Below are 18,186 nucleotides of genomic sequence, written 5' to 3' on the forward strand. Positions count from 1 at the left end.
TGTGTCTGTTGTTGTAGCCCTTGCGCAGTCAGTGTGTCATAGACAGGCCCATCATGAAATCAGCCAGTCAGTGTGTCAGATTCCATGGTGGGGGGAGTGGCACGCACGTGTGCAACTGTGACTCTCGCTACGTGTTTGTCAGTTTGTGCGGCATGGCTGATTTCATCCACTCAGAGCGGCGAGAAGTCAAACCACACCCTTGTTGTACTTGAAGATTTACCCTGATGTGCATCCTGCAGAATGTTGGTCTAGTGTGATGGGAAATTGTCGTATGAGGTGATTTTGTAGCAAATAAATGAATACAAATGTGCATTAAATAAATCTTTTTAAATAGTGAAGTCCTTATTTTAAGTGAAAAAGTCTTTTTTTTTCCATAAATCACACTCAGTCTATGACTTAAACAAAAACACAGGTTGGATAAAGAAAAATAAAATGTACTTACCTGCAAAAACAGTGGAAATATATATTATATACTATATACTATAATGATTATCCTGCTCCTTTCTGTATGTTTTTTGGCATGTAAAAACTCAATCCCACTTTCAGTGATTTCAACAATCTTTGTATCAAAACGTTTAGCTTGTTCAGGACATTACTGCTTGTATTTATGGTATTCGTAAACTTTATAGTTTTTGAAATATTGAGCGAAATATGTCCCATTGGAAATGAATCAGGAAACCCTTCAAAAACTTTGTGCACTTTGAAACTTATGAACCTCTGCATATTTCCAGGTAGACAGCATTCAAACTTAAATGAGAAAGTCTTCAAATTTTGTATTTTTGAAGTAGATTAGCAACAAGCCTTTAAATATATTCATGGGCTATGTTTTCATCTTTTATAGTAATTTTCAAAATATTTGGCATTGAGCTGTTATATTAGCATCTAGTGAGGTTTTCTTTAGGTTAATTTTGAGTTTAGCTAATATTTTAGTAACAGGCTAACGTTTTTTTTGGCTGATTTGTTATTTACTTGATTTTTTAGGCTAACTTATAGTTTAGTTACTATTTTAGCAACAACCTAAAGTTTTTGACTAATTTAGTTTACTGAGGAATTTTGGAGTTTAGCTAGTATTCAAGCAACAAGCTTGCAATTGGCATAATTTGGCATCTGCTAAGGTTTTTGGGGCTAATTGGGAATTTAGCTCATATTTAAGCACACTAAATATTTTTGCAAATTTGCATGTATTATGGATTTTTAAGCAATTTTACTACAAATTTGTCAGAAATTTAAATTGAAAATAATAACTAATAAGATTTACTTAAGAAAATACTCGTAATAATTTGCACGTACAATTCCTAGTTAAATTTACTGCATTTACGAACATAAAAAATTACCAACAACAATGTAGTAAAATTTATTTACATCCACAAGTAAGATTATGATCCAATCTTAAGTAAAAAAAAACGTAAATTTCTCTAATAAAATTTACATAGTATTAATGAATGCTCCCAAAGTGATTAAAACAATTTGAAAAGTATATCTTATTAATAAACAATATAATTTTTGATTACTCACAAAATAGGTAAACTTTAAGTGTAAGTCTCTGTAATTGCATAATCTTTGAATTATAATGTATTATGAGGAATAATTAAGCATATATTATTGAAACAGAAAGTTTGTTTTTTCAGTGTAGGTCAACTTCAGCGCTCTTTCATAGAAACGACATTTCCAGTCTTTTAGCAATAACATTTTGCAAAAATAGCTTTTGCATTTTCAACAAATCTCTTTAGAAATTAAAGAAAATTCCGTCTCCATTTTCAGCTAAAAGCTTCTGCAACTTTCAGCAAAAAGCCTTTACACTAGCATTATTGCAGGTTATGCAACTTTTCTAGTTTTCTATAGCTTCTCTGGTGTTTTTAATGCATCACTTTTATTATTTTAAAGGAAAACCCCCTGCAGTGAAAAATCTGCAGCTCTTCCCAAAGGTTTTCATTGACATTTAGGTCAAGATTCACTATAAAACGACCCATTATGCTGTTCAGGTCCATTAAAGTGCTTTTCAAAAGAAAGCACTTGAAAATACTTTTAAGGCAAAAGGTGACAAATTTGGATGTTTTTGTGTGTGTAGTAGCTCCACAGCATGTTAGAACCTTTAAAATGCTTTTAAGAGCTTTACAGTGGTTTGCTCCGTCTGCACAGGGCTACAATTGTGCCTCCTTTTGGAACTTTTATTACAAAAGAGGTTGGCTCCGACACTGACTGGGTCAAGTGTGCATTCAGAAACCCAGAAAATTCCAGCTTAATCTTAAACTCTCCAAGTCTGTGGTCACATTTTATTTGTTTTTGACAGTCCACAGACGTAGTGCAGTTTGTTTTTACTCGTTACATTTATTACCAGTAGTGAGACAAAAAAAATGTTGATCTAAATTAACTTTTAAATACTTGTATCCTGGTCTTTAACATATTCTGTAACTTTTCAACCATTAACACGATAATTCCAGTAGATTCCGAAGAGGAAAAGCGGCTCAAGACGCTTTTCCTCTTCAGAATCCACTGGAATAATCGTGTTAATGGCTGAAACGTTACAGTAAATTAAACAACAGAAGTACTGGAGCTCCGGTGCTAAAGGGTTAAAAAAAGGTCATCTGCAACTGCTTTCAATTAAATTCTAAAAATGTATTGTAATCAAGTTGCAAGAATAAACCAATACATTCAATTTATGATTGTAGTGACCCAACAAAAGTTACAGGTGAGCTCAGATCAATAGTCCTAAAATCATCAAGAGCTGGGATAGAAGATGACTGACAGATAGGACGCCAAGTTAATGACCTCCGAACAGACGCGACACTGAGTCCCACGAACGCTTCACAGGAAGCGCTGACATCAAAGGTAGAGGAAAGGCAAGTACAGATGTCTTTGTGAACGGAGGAAGGTGACTTCAGAAAAGCACCCGAGACCATAATTAGGGAGGAAAAGGGCCTTGAGGGTAAACAATGGGAGGTAGGACAGGGACCCCACAATGAGTCAGTCAAGTTAGTTGGTTGGAAAACAAAAGTAACCAACATTTGCAGGATATTAGCATCCCTATTAACAACAAGGAAGTGTCAGCAAAGGAACACATCTTATTTACTTTTATAGCTTTCATTAGAAAGTGGCTCAAGTTGCCATATTGTCTAAGTCAGGGGTCGGCAACTCAAAGTGTTGAAAGAGCCACTTTGGACCAATACAATAAAAAGTAAATGTGTCTGGAGCCGCATTGATTGAAACAGCTTATAAAAGTCGTACCCTGTAAGTAACACATGGAGAATGTGTCGAATAAACGATTATTTCTCCTGCTGCGTGTCCTCATGTCATATAAGCTATATTTTTGGCCTCATGACATGTTGGTGAAATATTGCGGCGTCAAACTATCTGACAAAAGCTGAATAACCTCATAATGATCATTTGAGCTTTTATTTTGACATCCCTCAAAGACACAACGAGAGGGGGTCCTGATCAGTCTCTCCCTCATTCTCACTCCAGGTGCAGGAAGAATTCAAACATAACAGGACAAAATCATAAATGTTCAACAAATGTTCAACAGTCAGACAACAGAACACGTTGAGGAAAACACAAACTTAAATCCAATTCCAGTCAGACAGGCAAAAGAATGGGTAACCCACAATTCCTTGCGCTGCCAGACCGACAGCAAGCCCAGCGCGTGCCTGAGACCATCACTACAATATGAATGAATTACAGTTTGTTTCATTGCTTTGATGAAATTAAAGAAATGCAATAAAGAAATACGATTTTTGATGTCATTTTTATTTAGAGGATTTGAAAAAAAACACAAAAATGTAACGTGCACCTTTAAGGTGCTTCCACACTGGCCGCGTCAATCAACACTTTCAATGAAGAGTCAGTATAAACGCGTGTACACCTAAATTCCTGCCCTCCAAGTCTGGAGCGCGCGTGAGTCTTATAGTCAGACATTTAAAAGGACAGAGTTGTGGAAACAAAAGTCTTCAGAAAGATTTGGGGGATTTTCAACACTTTTACTTTCGGTTCTCCCTGTTGTAGATGCAGATGAGCGCTAATGAACAGTAAAAATACAATAGAAGGAGAATCTCCTCCCCGCCACGCACCGCACGCGGCCGGTGGATGAGACCTGCACATCGCCGCGCTCAGCAGGTGGTATCCACACCGGAGCAGCGCGGTCACGCACGCAGTGGCGGGGAGGAGATTCTTCTTCTATTCTTCTTCTACTGTTCATTAGCGCTCATCTCATCTTGGTGTCATATTAACCTGACCGGACACAAACCGTAATGATTCATTTCTCCTTCGTGATCACGTTTGGTACTTCTGTGCTTTGAAGCAGACTCCGCCCACAAGCAGCTCCCGCGCTGAATCTTCAATCCGGTTCAAGATTTCCACGCACAGTTACAGCTCTGAGCTGCCGCGACTGTGCGTGGAAATCTTGAACCGGATTGAAGATTCAGCGCGCTCAATGCGTGCCGATTTGTACGTGGAGCTCGTGACCCGACTTCAAAACCCGCGTAGCAACGTGCGCTCACGTGCGCTCCAGACGCACGGGCAGGAATTCTGCTGTGCGCTGACTCAGACGACGTGGAAGCATCTACACTCATCTCACAACAACTGGAAAACGTAAAGGATGTTTGTGTCATGTTTGTCCTCCTACAGAAATCGTATTAAAACAAAAATATTGTGGCAGCCTGACTGTTAATTTAGAAATAGTTCCTTGTTAGTGGGTGGAGTTAGTGTCTGTTCTTGTGTTGCATTATGGGACTTGAGTGTTTTACCGGCACCATGAGTGAGAGTGGTGTGTGTATGAGTGAGGGTCCTCACAGTGTCGGCTGTTCTGTGGTTCGAAACTGTTAAAAAAAATGGTGGTCAAATTGCTGACACCAGCTGGTCTCCATGGCTTGCGCGTGCGCTTCTTACTCCAATCACGTGGGAACATACAATGTATGGGACACAAGTGATGTCTGGATTTAATTTGCCAATACTCTGTGGCTCTGCTCCCACTTCAAACGCTACAATATATTTCCTTCCAACAATTTAAAATATTATCAAAACATTTTTGAAAAAGCGCCACTGAGCCGCAAGGGAGTGCTTGAAGAGCCGCATGCGGCTCCGGAGCCGCAGGTTGCCGACCCCCGGTCTAAGTAGTTTGGCTTTGTATGGAGGAGGGAAGCTCCCGGTATAGTCCATTAGAGGAGTTTAAATGAGCTATGACAAGACTGGAGGTGACCTTGTCACAACCCAAGGATACAGCTCCTTTGGTTTTTGCTGGGAGGAAGTCAAAAAATAACAATAATAATAAAACCACCATGGTAATTCAATTTGGTTTAATCCATCGATTTCCTTAACTGGCTAATCCGGGTCACGGGGTTGTCCTGGTTACTGTTGGCCGAAGGCAGGGTATACCCTGGACACAATAAGTCCCCCGTGCAATCGCACTTCAGAGTAACCAATTAATCTGTAGGAGAAAAATGTTGATAAATTGATGTTTTTGTCCCCTTTCTGTATCCTCATATTTCTAATCTGTTTTTTCTATGTTTTTTTTACGCCAAACTGATGGGATTATTTTAATTTATAAAAAACGTATTAAAAATAATGAAGCTGTTTGTACTGGTTTAGACTTCCACTCACATTTTTTATGGAGTAAAAGGAAAATCAATAAATACAAACTAACTACAACAAGGCTGTGTTTGGGTCCTAACGTGGCAGCTGGTTGGAGGATCAGCCAGCCCCCCACTACTTTTGGTGAGATTAAAGACTATAGTCTCACGCCCTACAATCCCTCCTTCCCACTGCCCTCTCCTTCCTGTTTATGCCCCTCCACCCACCCAACTACCCACACACTCACGCACAATCCAAAATGTACAGTCTCTAAATCTGCCCCCCATTGTGCAGCGCATCTGTTTAGTGAGAGCAGAGATTGAAAGCAGGAGTCTCAGTCACGTAACCCTAAATATCAGGCCAAAAAAAAAGCTAATGTGAGTGTATAAATGCAGGAGAAAAACACCAAAAAGTTGCTTTTGAAAATGCAATTTATTTAAAAAAATGTCATGTAATTAATCATATATAAAAGCTTGGAGGGAAATGTGTAAAAATGAGAAAAAGAGAGATTGAGGAGACGGTAAATGTGGGATGAAGGAGATGGGACAAGGGCAGACAAGTGCAGTAGAGTGGGGGAGGGAACACAAGTGGTAAGCCTTTACAGTTAGCTTATGCCATGTAATAAGAAGGCAGCTAAAATAAACAAGACATCATTATTTCTGACCAATCGGCTATGGTCGCTGCAGTAGAAAACATACTTGGAAAAAAAAAAGATTGTAGACAGTGAATAATAGTAAGTGCAATTGTTTCGTCAGACATACCACAACCGTACAGTAATAAAACAGGAGGGAGGTGGAAGACGACACCCCGGTCTTGGATCTCGATCTTTGATGGGGGGTTTGTGCTCTCCTTACCCCTAAAGCACAGACAGTAGCTCAATGACTGCAAGTGGCTCAGTGTGCACATGTTGGTTGAGTCTGATCGGTTTGTGATTGTTTTTTTTAATTATCATAATTAGTGGATAAACTACTTAAGCCAATTTTAAAAATATCATACTTTTATATATTTACAATACATGTTGCAGGTAAATGCAATCCCATTGATAAACCTTTCCAATATTTCAAAATATTCTGAGAACATTGTAAATTATTTGACGATTTTTCTACGAAGGATCTAAAAGTTAGAGCTGGAATAACAGTAGCAGCGGTGGAGGGTGGTGCAAAAAAAGACTTCCTCCCTAGCATTTATATTTCCTTTGTTTTGTTTCAAGTTTTCAAGCGCACCATTATTAAGTGCAGCTCAGTCTGTTCCTCCACGGACAACACCTGGAATAAAAGCTTCAAAGGAAGCCAGCTCTCATTCCAACGTGGCAAAGTGTTCACGGTTGTTGTTGTGTGTTAGCTGGACATGTGAGTAGTTTGAATACTAGACCTGGACACTGTTTTTTTAAGCAGTAAATAGCTTTGTTCTGTAGTTGGTTTTGGCGCCGTGTATTCTTAAAAATGTAAGACAATGAAGAACACATTTACGCATTCAAGATCAAGTGTACACTGGTTTTGTGAGTTGCTAACAATCTCAACGCAGTTTGCGAGCACCAAATGTTTTTCTGTATTTGAACACATCCTATTTGGTAAAAGGCACAGTAGTCCAATAGTCAAGTCCAAACATTCCATCTTTTTTGTTTCACATGATAGTAACAAAAAGTGAAATGTCAACAATGTCTTTCTAATAACCGTAAAAACTGTAGGCCAAACTATGCAAGTGCACAGATGGTAATATTTAGCTACCCAATAAATAAATACATACAATAAATAGCTGCAGCATCAGATGAACACATGAATAAATTAACAGTGAGACTCAAGAGTCAGAGTTGGTCTTCTTGGTTTGTTTTTCCCAACTGGCAGGAGTTTCTTGATCCTGATTGCCAGTCGGTTAGCAGTTGTAGACCAGGCACAGACATCTGATCAATGGCATGATGGGAAAGGGATTGCAACACTCCAAGTGCCCAAGCATTTCCTGGATTACCATGGTGAGATGTAAAAACGTTTTCTTCCCAATGACTCTAACACATCACATGTACAATACAATACTTGAGTGTGTTTTGTGGTCCTCACATTACTAGCTACAAGATTTTCTTCACCCAATATAACAACGTCTCTGCAAACCTCGTTTACAACCATTTACCATTGAGTCATAATTTTCTGTCATCAAACAAGAATCGGCCTGCTCTTGTTACTCTAAACTGAATCAAAACATTACAAACTTTCACATTAAATACTGAGATCAGATGCTTCTATTATAGAATGCGCGTCCGTCAAGTAAGATTTGTGCTGAAACAGCTATCACAGATTATACTGATTGCTTTCAAGTTGAGGATTAACTCGGTTAGTTCCTTAGTCATTTCCAATTATAACTTGCAAGTCCAAACTTCTTTGTCCTCTTGAACCTTTAACCACATCAGCTTTTGTGCACATTTGGATTTATACTGATCCATAAACATTTTTTTATGGATTTGACTGGTTTGAACATGTGTATGTCCAGCTTGAAATAACTGTTTTACATGTGGCATTGATGCGGTTGGATCCATTATATGAATCAACAATTCTTTCCTTTGTTCCACAAGAAATGCACTCGTAAAGACGACAGACCACTAGCCGGTTTCCTTCTTCCTGTCACAGCCACTTTAAGCTTGGTGTTTTTAAAAAAAGTTGGGCTGCTGGCTCTTTGCGTGGTCAACGCATCATGTCTCTAGAATGGCAGGACATACCTCTGGCAAAGGTTTCAGCATGACAAGTGGAGACTGGCTTTGACCTGGATGACTTTGAGTTGTCTCCCTGTCACTCTGCTTGTCAGCCACAGACTGGCCTTGGCACAGGACCGACTTCTTCTGATTGTTGGTATGATTTGAGGGAGTGGTGGAGGAGATGAAGCTGTCTTGCATGGCAGGACTGCTTATCTTGCTTGTAAGGATCCTTTCGTTGCTGCTTGCATTGGCTGTGTCATTGTGAGAGAAGCAGGCCTTTCGAGGGGACAAAATGGGAGTGACGTGCACCCAGGTCAAGCTTGGCTCAGAGCTGTGGCCTGCTTTGTAATTCAAGATCTTGCCAGGTTCCCTCCTCTCATTGAATTTGCTCTTTATCTGGTTGTCATTTCCCAGATGTGCCAAACGTTGGTTGGTATTAGACACCAGTAGTGTGGATGAGATGGGCAAATCCCCTATATCTTGATTATGCTTCACCCCCCTCTCTTCGGCGCTAGCTCGAGGGCTCTTGCTAAGTATTGGAGAAGGTGTGGGGGATTCTGTGTCAGTCCAACTGAGTCTCCGCTTCTGTCAAAGGAAAAAGAAAGTCGTTTGCTATTCAGCTGGTGGTGGTTACTTAGAGCAAGGGAGGTCCTTGGACTATAAGGTAAAACATGAGTTCTCACCTTGACAGGAATATGTAGCTGATCCTTGTGCTTGTGTGGTGGAGTGGAGCCAGAAGTTTCTTGGAGGGAATGAGTTGGAGATATGGAGATCGTTGAAGCTGCACACACAGGCTGAGTGGAGATTTGTGGGAACCACAGCTTTAGCATCATTTCCACCTGGAGCAGAGTATTCAGATACTTCTCCCTACAGAACAAGAAGATTTGAAAGTATTGATTTCAAGCAATCAACAAATGAAGATGCAATTATTTGTATGAGCAAGAAACATACTCTTGGAGGAATGTGTCTATATTGATGGACATGCCTATAGCACCCAAAAGGGTAGTGTCCTTCCACAATCCCCAATATCCCTCAACTCCTTACTCTTGATGTGAAAGGAGTAGCAGTTCTACCAAATCTCCTTCCATATGCCCGCACTTTGCAGACCTTACGTCACTGAAACTACATAGTTCCCAATGATGTGTAAGTGGGTAACAAATTTGAGTTAACAAACTGACTAAAAAATTTTGTTTTGCCTTGCAAAGTTCCCTGTAATGGAACTTCATCAATCAACAACAAGTGCTTGATCAAACTTGCATGAGAAAACAAGACTTTCACTGCATGTTCATCTAATAGTCATTGAAACAGTCAACCCACCTGCAACCCTAACTGTCACCAGAGCAATACTTAGAAGAAAGAACACTAACGGTAAACCAATGAGATTGTCATCTTACCCACTGTCAGGTCTTTGTAAAACTCCCACAATCCTCTGGATGCGATCCATGGCAACGCTCTGCTGGAAACTATTTAAACCTGTCAATCAAAAAATATAATCCTTCAGTCAGCATTTACACGTGTTCATGCAGATATTCTTACTGAGAAGCACGTTTACAAACAATGCCTTCATACCGCACACTGACCTGTCTCATTACAAATCGCTACACAAAGGAACACACTCATCAGTGTAATAAAATGACCTTTTTCCATCATTGTTTGCATTCAGCAACTGTAATTTCATCCACTGGCAAGTCTGCACACATTGTAACAGAGGCAGTCATGCTTACCGTAGTCAAATCGACCCTTCTTCAGTCCATTCAGCAGCTCCAGAAGGGGCCTAACGAAACCCTGCAGCTCAGCACACTGACAGAGGAAGAAGGAAAGAAGACAGATTGCAGTTTCAGTCAGGCTTTTTGCTCTGAAACAGTGTGCTGACCTCTCTCCTCCATGCACATTGCTGTCTCATCTCTCTTGTCGTCCACAATATCAACTTACCTTCTGAGCAAATAGCAGATCTCCCCGTGATTTTGGTGCCTGGCCCATTGTATCCGTCTTGCCAGCGTGAGATGCTTTGCCAACACTCTCAGACTTACATGACTCCTCCTCTTCCTCTTTATCCATGAAGCTGTCGCAAGTCCATTGGGACCTGGAGCTCTCGGATTCATTATCTCTTTTGGTCGTAGCTCCACTTGTGCCACAGATGATGACAGAGGAAGAGCTGTCTGTCAAAAAAACGTCTGTGTCATCCTCCGCCTGTTCCGAATCACTGAACAGGAGGCTGTCACTGGAACCAATAGAGTCAAAGGAGGGCTGGGTGGAGGTGCTTCGTTGAGACTGCATCACTGTAGGGGACAATAGAAGAAAGTTAGAATAAAAGTGATTGTACATTCAGCTTATCCAAAAGCAAGAAACAGGTCTAGTTTAACTTTTAAAGTCCCACTCCGATCATTCCCTGTGGTCTTTTAAATGTGATTATGCCGTTTTTAGCCAAAAACCTGTCATTTTCTAGGACATAGTTTCTGCAGAGCAGCAGTAGTTCAGTAGAAATTCACCTCTGAGTTCTGGGTGGGACTGTTAGCAGGGAGTAACATCAAATCCTAATTCCTGCCTTTCCCCCTTGTTTCTCCCTAGCCCTTCAATTGTAGAGGCATTTGAAGCAGTAGTAGTCTCTAAACTATTTTTTTTAAGGAGGAGCCATTGGGACTTAGGGCGAACTATTATTTCTGCCTGGAGGGTGAGTTGTGTCAAAGAAAATCACATTCCTTCACGGTGGGCTGTGACAGACGATTAAGTAATGATCTTTTGTTTAAGCATAACTTTTTAAAGTAATAAAACCGATGATTATATGTATTTTCTGAGTGTTGGCAGAAGTAGTTGACAACATCAAGTGGTAGTAAAGTCAACCACTCGGAGACATTATTTTTCAATAATTCTGTTTGGAGGGCTAAATTTAGGGGTAGGGGAGAATTCGGATTCGGCCTAAGCCGACCCCATTTCCAGTCATCAATCTGTTCATGTGTTCTCCTACTAGCTTTACACCCCCCACATCACCGGTGCAACAAAAATGGCGAGCAATACTGGCGAGGAAAACTAAGACATACATGTATCTATTTGTCTACAAGTGAATGCATCGGAATAGAGCTGAGCATGGAGCTTGTGGCCTGTAGATTGTTGCTTCTACGTCACAGCTACAATCTTTTTCCATGTTTTTTTTGTCTGCTCGTGCTTCACAACGACTTGATTAAAGAAATACTCAGAAATGCACTTTTAAGCCTAATTTTCTTCGTTAAAAACACAATTTTCATTGAAATTGGTCTTTAAGTGTTTTCAAAAGTGTGAAGCAGTACAGGAGTTCTTTTTTAAGTTGGCAATGCCCTATTTACCCATCTTAACAGCAAAAATGTAAAAACACAAGACCCTACTTTAACATAGTGGAGAGTGGGACAGAGTATTTGCAAAAAAACAAAACACAATGGTGGTGATAGTCTGGCTTCCACTGAGGAAACTGTGGGAGAGTAAAATGTGAGGGGGATGGGCCTAGTAGTGAAGTCAGAGCAGACACTCTTCCTCTCCACCACAGCCTTCGGTTCTCTCTGTAGCCCCTCCTCTCTTCTGTCTCGGGCTTGCTCTCCATCCCCCCCTTAGATCCGAGCACACACAAACCACCCTTTTTTCCTCTCCGGCTGCATTTATGCATGCATCTCATCTCTCTGCACTGCTTACCCTGCTCGCTATGCACACAAGCCTGTGTGGTGCCCCTCCTCTCCTCTGACAGCCAAGCCTTTTTCCTCCTTTTTCTTTTGCATTTGGTATTTCGGCCATGAACCCCTTTCTCAAATGCCCCCCCCTCCTGTTCTTCTTTTAGCCTGTGCAATCTCTGAATGCTTGATAGTCAACCCATATGGGGAAAATGACAGTGGGGTTAGGAATGTGGTAATCAATGCATATCATAGGTAAAAAAAATGCAAATTGCAAAAATTGAGAAGTCCATTGGTAAAAGTAAATAAAAAATGTTTTATTTATTTAAAGAGACTGCACTTTTTTTTTTTAATAAAAGACAGGTTGATTTGCCTGCCTTTGCAGAAAGTGGTGCATTTTTAAAGAGAATGTATTATATTGTAGTAGTAAAGAAATATTTATATTTAAGGTAATAAGGAGCTTCTCTTTCTCATTATAGTAGCTACAAGATTTAACAAGTTGGGCATTTAGATAGATAGTTTAAATTAGTTTATTTATCTATTACATTAATTCAGTAACAACATAAATAAACCATGATTTAAAAAATACTATTTGCTGTTATTTACACAGATTTAAACAAAAAATAATAATTTAGGCTTTTTTACTATTATTTTATAAATTATAAGAGGGATGCATTAGGTTTATAGTTTAACTTTTGAAACCTATTTTTTTAATATAAACTTTAAATGTCTTACCTTAAATATGTGTGATGTAGCTGCCAAACAAAGCTGACAATCAGAATCCCGCAGATCCGTCAGTCCTCATGCCGTCGCTGGAGCATCACCGGAGCGCCCAGCCTCCGCTCTGACACAACCTCGCAGCCCGACCCCTCTTCCAGGCTTTGCCTGAGCCGCCTTCCTCCCTCCGCCGTTTACGAGCGTCAACATGTGCGTGGATCCACGTGCCAGCATTGTAGACTCATCCTAATGGCTGCCGTGAAATTTCAGCAGCGCGCGCGATTGGTTGATTCCCCCAGCCACTGATTGCTGTGCTCGTCGCTGATTGGAGGTTGAGAAACTCGGGCCCCGACGGCCCCGCCCACTCATGTGTCCACAGTGTGTGTTGACGGGGGAGCGCGGCTCTACTACAGCCAGCAAATGTAAACACATGCACGCACGGCGATAGCGATGCCCTATGGTATATATACATATACAGAAACGAGGACGACGCCCACACACGCGGAAAATATAGAAACTAGGGCTAAACAACTCTAGAAACGAGAGCGCTTATGCAACGCGGATCATACACACGATTATTCAATGAGTAAGGAATAAAAATGATGGAAAACTTAGTCATTTTTAATAAAAAATAATCCTTTCTGGTTATATTTTAGTTTTTAGTCCAAGCAGAAGAGATATTGAAACAGAATGAGCAGCTTTAATAAACATAGATATTAAACAAAATGCAAATAAGGCTGAAAGAATATATATATAGTTTCCCAGTCTGAAAACAACTGCTACACGTTTTTTTTCTTTTTGTGGTTTCAACTCATAATTATGTTGTTGTTGTCATGTGGTGTTGTGAAATAACGGACCACAAAAATCCATCTCAGGGCAATTTTACACACTCAAAAGCCATGTTTATAGACCCACTCCATGGTGTTTTTAACATTTGTAGCATTTTTCTCACATTGGAGGACAAATATATAAAAAGAATTAGGCTTAAATTCTCATTTCTGAGTATTTCTTTATTCAAATTGTTGTGATTTAGGGGAAGAGGGAAAAATGCAGTTGGAAAAAGCATGTAGCAGTGATAGGTCCCACAGTCAGCGGACTATAAACTCCCTAAACTCCCTTCCATTCCAAATCATCCACTCCCAGACATATAGATTCATGTACATCTTCTAATTTTTTTTTTGTCCGGCTGCCATCGAGTTCAAAACTGTACGGCTGGATAGCTCTAAGGCCAAATCTGAATTCTTCCTCTACCCCTCTGGCTACTCCCTACCCCTCCAATTATAGGGGTATTTGGTGTTTTAGTGTCGTCCGAACTTGTTTTTTATGGGGAAACCATAGTGACTTAAGGTTGGGTATCCCTCCGGTGGTAGGGTGATCTGTGGAGGAAAAACGTATTTCTTCACAAAATGACTTTTTGTTTCAGCATGTCTTTTTAAAATTATAAAACCATTGTTAAGTATTTTCCGAGAGCTTGCAGTTATGCGCTAACGTAGATGATCTGCAAAAATTGATGAGTGGTTGTAACGTCTGAATTTGAAGAGACAAGTTTTCCATATTTCTCCTTTTGGAAGGCATAATGCAGAGCAGGGAGAAAATTCTGATTTGGCATAAAATTTTCAACATTTGTTGCACTTTAATGTCATGATTGGGCCGATCTGGGTGATTATATCTGGCCCGCTAGATCATTTATATTTTGGTTATTATTGACCCGATGTTATCTTGCGGTGGTAACATATTGCAACACATTCTCATTCCCAAGTTGTCACATATTGACGGATGGTTAAGGACCCCTCTGAGTCAAAAATTTTGGGTCTCCCCAACACGTCGTTTTTTTTGACATCCAATTAAATCAAGGCTCATCATCCACCAGGCCACAAACCAGTATCAGTCCGGTACTGGGACATGGACCCAACAGGTATCTTAATCCTAACCTTAACCCAGTATCGGACAGTTGGTACTGGTTCCAGACACGGTACCAGATGAGGACCAGGCTAGGTTTAGAGTACAGAAAAGCTACGTTTTCAGAGTTTAAATTCAGCTTCAATAAATGCAGCTCGGCCCAGAACCTAAGGTGTGTTTTGGATTTTGTCCTCCTGTGCGATTGAGTTTAAGACTTCTGCTTTAATGGATCAATTTTAAAAAGAAAAAGCTCAAAATACCGGACTTGACCAGAGTGGACCGGACCATAGTCAGTGGAAATGAGGCTTAACAGTCCCAACTGCAACTCACAGGCAAATTTTTTCATGTCACTTTGCAGAATAGCCTAGAAAATTAGGTCGTTTATTTGATTTTGGCTAAAAACGACATAATCATAGTTAAAAAGACCACTGGGAATACTTTTACAAATAGATCAAAAGATGAAAATGCTCCTTTTCAACATTTTAAACTCAAATTCTCAAAAGAAAAACATTTATTGGGTATTCGTTGGATCTGGAAATTCTTAATGGTTTCGTTGAATCGATTTAGAATTTTCTGACCTTTAAAAAAGAACCTCTAAATCTGAATTCTTTGCACTTGTTTACTGGATTTTCTCTCTCCATGTAAAGCTGCCATAAGGCAGAGATCCACCCCTCCTCCCTATAGCTTACCAGAATGAACTCAGTGACCACCACTTGAAACGAATGTAGTTCCAGTCCTTCCATCTCCTCCATAACATGGGAAATGTTTGTGTTGCATGTGCACATTGGGAGACACTTCCATTTAGATGTGGTACATGCTTTTAGACGTTTTTCTTTTATATATGATGGAGTATATGGTAAAGAAAAGCCTGCCCTGCCCCCACTGCACGTACAACATAAACATGAACCCAATGGCTCCTTCCTCCTCATATAGTGGGCTGTGCCCTTGACTGACACAACATGTTGTTGAGTCGCTCAGCCCACTCCCTCTTATTATTAAAGCTCAACAAAAGTTAACCTTTGGTGAAGGAAAACAAAATGAATGGTCGTGTTTGTATGTATGGTGCATATAGGGATCAATGTTCAAACGGTTTTACCATCCCCCTGCAGCATTCCACAACACATACACCAATGAACCTAGTGGAGTTCATGTGCGCTGAAGACCTCCCCCCATCATTTCCATCCTTCCATCTCTATTCCCACAGATTACCATCCCCCACCTGTTTCTATGTGTTTCTCTGTCTCCACCTCTTCTTTCCTCATTATCAGGCAATGACACGCTCCACAATCCAAGAATATTGACGACAAGTCAGGCAAGAAAACCTCTCCTCAAATGCTTTAATTTGCAGTAATAAAAAAAAAGGAAAATTTGTTTGGAAGTTTTTGCAATCAAACATGGATGTGGTAGAATTTTGTAAAAATCTTGAAGGACACATGACTGAAAAGCAATATTTCCCGGACAAAAATGTTGATTGAAATCCTGCTCAGAAGCATGTTGAAGGTCAAACGCAGCGGCACGTGTAGCCGTGGACCAAAACAGAAATGTGATCTGGAGAAAGGCAGAGGTCTTATGAAGAGACTAACCTGTTCAATCTGTTTCATTGTGGTGACTAACATATCAGGTTACAGCTTCCTCTGTGGTCCTGACCTTTCTGATTTGCACTTGTTTACCAGGCTTAAGCTCAGGGAATATGTTTTTCCTATCCTTCAATTAAATCCATCATCTCCTTTTTAAAACATTAGTTTTGATTGCGAGAAAAAAAAAAACATTTTTGGGTGCTATTTTACCAGAAAGGATGTACAGTTTATGAAAAATAAAATAAAGAAGTAAAGTATAATATAAATGTTTTATTTAGATCTCCATTTCCATCTATAGCTCCTCACATGTGCGCGGCAGAGGGGCGTGTGCAGCTGCAGAGACCCTGCGCTCTCCACATGCCGGAGAAACGCTCCACCGCGGGATTTATGAATGGATTCGAACGCCACGCCCACCGCGGGGAGGCATCCAATGGCGCGCCGCGCCGCCTAGACCGCACCCCCACTGAGATGCTGATTGACCAATGAGAGGCTGCTCGGGGATTGTGATGTTGCATAATTTTTCGGAGAGCTTCACGTTTTTTCACGGTGACCACGGAAGTGGAATTGTGGTTTTCCACCAAGTCTGACAAATTATTAGCAACAAGCTAACCTGCTTGAGCTTCACTGCTATACGTCACTTATTAACATTTAGTTAAATATTATAAAAAAATATCTTAAAAATCTTAAATGAAAAAATATATATAATTTTTTGTTTGCAAGACTTTGTAATTATATTTATTTAATTTTTATTAGCTCATAAAATAAATAAAAGTGTCAATTATTTTCAGGGCCACCCAAAATTGTAAGGGCGGGCTCCTCTTCCTGTTCACATTACACAAGCCTTAAGTTTTTATGCTGTTTTTTAAGATTATGTAATATTTTTAATAGATTCATCATCTGTGACCAGAATAAAAAGATCCCCACTGTGTTTCCATTCAGAAGTGTTTATTCAAATATTACAGAATGATGCAATTTTATGTAACAAGAATAGAAATTGAATGCTTTTAAACTTAAAAAAAACCCCAAGGAAAGGACACATTTAAGATTATGTACATGCAAGTGACATTGAATTTGCTAAATTGTCTTAAATGACTGAATCAAATGGGAAAAATATTGAAGTGAGACTTAAATTGTTCAGCTAAGCTCATAAAAATAATGAAACGATGTGATGAAGTGGGACCCTGAAGCATCCTTCTGTTTAAAATGGCATTTTAATCTATTGTATTGCCACACACTCGTGCTTACTTTGAAGAAAAAAATCACAAACATGGTCGTTTTCTTCATTTGGAATAAATCCACACATGACATTGATGCAAAATTCTAGACAGAACGACAAAGGCCGGGGTTGAGCTTCTATCATTACATCCATATATTTTCTATTATTGAAATATTTGTACATTTAATTGTAAAAGTTAAAATGAGTTACAGTCAATTTTTAATTTAATGGCTTCCTGTCATAACATTTTGTGTTTTAGGACACTCTTGTAAAAGAGATTTGTAATCTCAATGAGTTTTCTCCTGGTTAAATAAAGGTGAAATAAATAAAAATAAAATTTAAGGTATTCAAGGAAAAATACATGGAATTGTTAAAATCCATGAAGATATATCCCACCACCATATTTCAGGGTATTATAAAATACTTATTCATTGTGTTTCAATTATATTATGAAAAAAAAAAAAATGAAAAAAATACTGTGTTAAAATAGAGGTTTATGGATGTTGGAGGTCCTTAAAGTTTTGCAAGCGCTCCGCCTTGTGGACAAAATGAGTACTGCAGCTGCGTGTGAATCAACATTTTCAGGGAAATTTATAGTTTTATGGATAGGCCCTAAAATGCTTTAACAAACTGGACTATCAATTTGTATTATCATCAAGAGATAATATTCATTATAAATATTTACTTGTCCCTGTTTCACCTTTTTTTTGCCACCAATTTAAAGAAATCAGAATCAGAAATCAATTAACTGTCATTGTTTGCACAACCAAAATTTTGATGCTCTCCATCTGCATAAGTATTATTTAAAAATGAAATAAAATAAAATGTAAGTATAAAATAATTAAAATATTTAAAAGCAAATATATACATCAAGTGCATTTTTATCCCTTAAGTAAG

General features: G+C 39.3%; 1 protein-coding gene across 1 annotated transcript; it reads right to left on the reverse strand.

Moving 5' to 3' along the window:
• Positions 1-5,975: 5,975 nt before the first annotated feature.
• On the reverse strand, positions 5,976-12,831 carry LOC112143927 (circadian-associated transcriptional repressor). The gene is made up of 6 exons (XM_024268172.2): positions 12,616-12,831; positions 10,178-10,524; positions 9,970-10,045; positions 9,640-9,718; positions 8,929-9,112; positions 5,976-8,830 (listed from the first exon to the last, which is right to left on the reverse strand). Exons 2-6 carry the CDS (start codon positions 10,520-10,522, stop codon positions 8,243-8,245), a joined length of 1,272 nt encoding a protein of 423 aa, XP_024123940.1. The 5' UTR covers positions 10,523-10,524; positions 12,616-12,831; the 3' UTR covers positions 5,976-8,242.
• Between the last annotated feature and the right edge of the window lie 5,355 nt (positions 12,832-18,186).

Source organism: Oryzias melastigma, linkage group LG16 (genome assembly GCF_002922805.2).
Source record: "Oryzias melastigma strain HK-1 linkage group LG16, ASM292280v2, whole genome shotgun sequence".
Lineage (NCBI taxonomy): Eukaryota > Metazoa > Chordata > Actinopteri > Beloniformes > Adrianichthyidae > Oryzias > Oryzias melastigma.

Excerpts from the sequence above, each read along its gene's own strand:
- LOC112143927 (XM_024268172.2), bottom strand. The coding sequence starts at position 10,522 with ATGCAGTCTCAACGAAGCACCTCCACCCAGCCCTCCTTTGACTCTATT. Across the intron at positions 10,046-10,177 it reads ATCTGCTATTTGCTCAGAAG|TGTGCTGAGCTGCAGGGTTT; the intron begins GTAAGTTGATAT and ends TTCCTCTGTCAG. Across the intron at positions 9,719-9,969 it reads GAAGGGTCGATTTGACTACG|GTTTAAATAGTTTCCAGCAG; the intron begins GTAAGCATGACT and ends TTTGATTGACAG.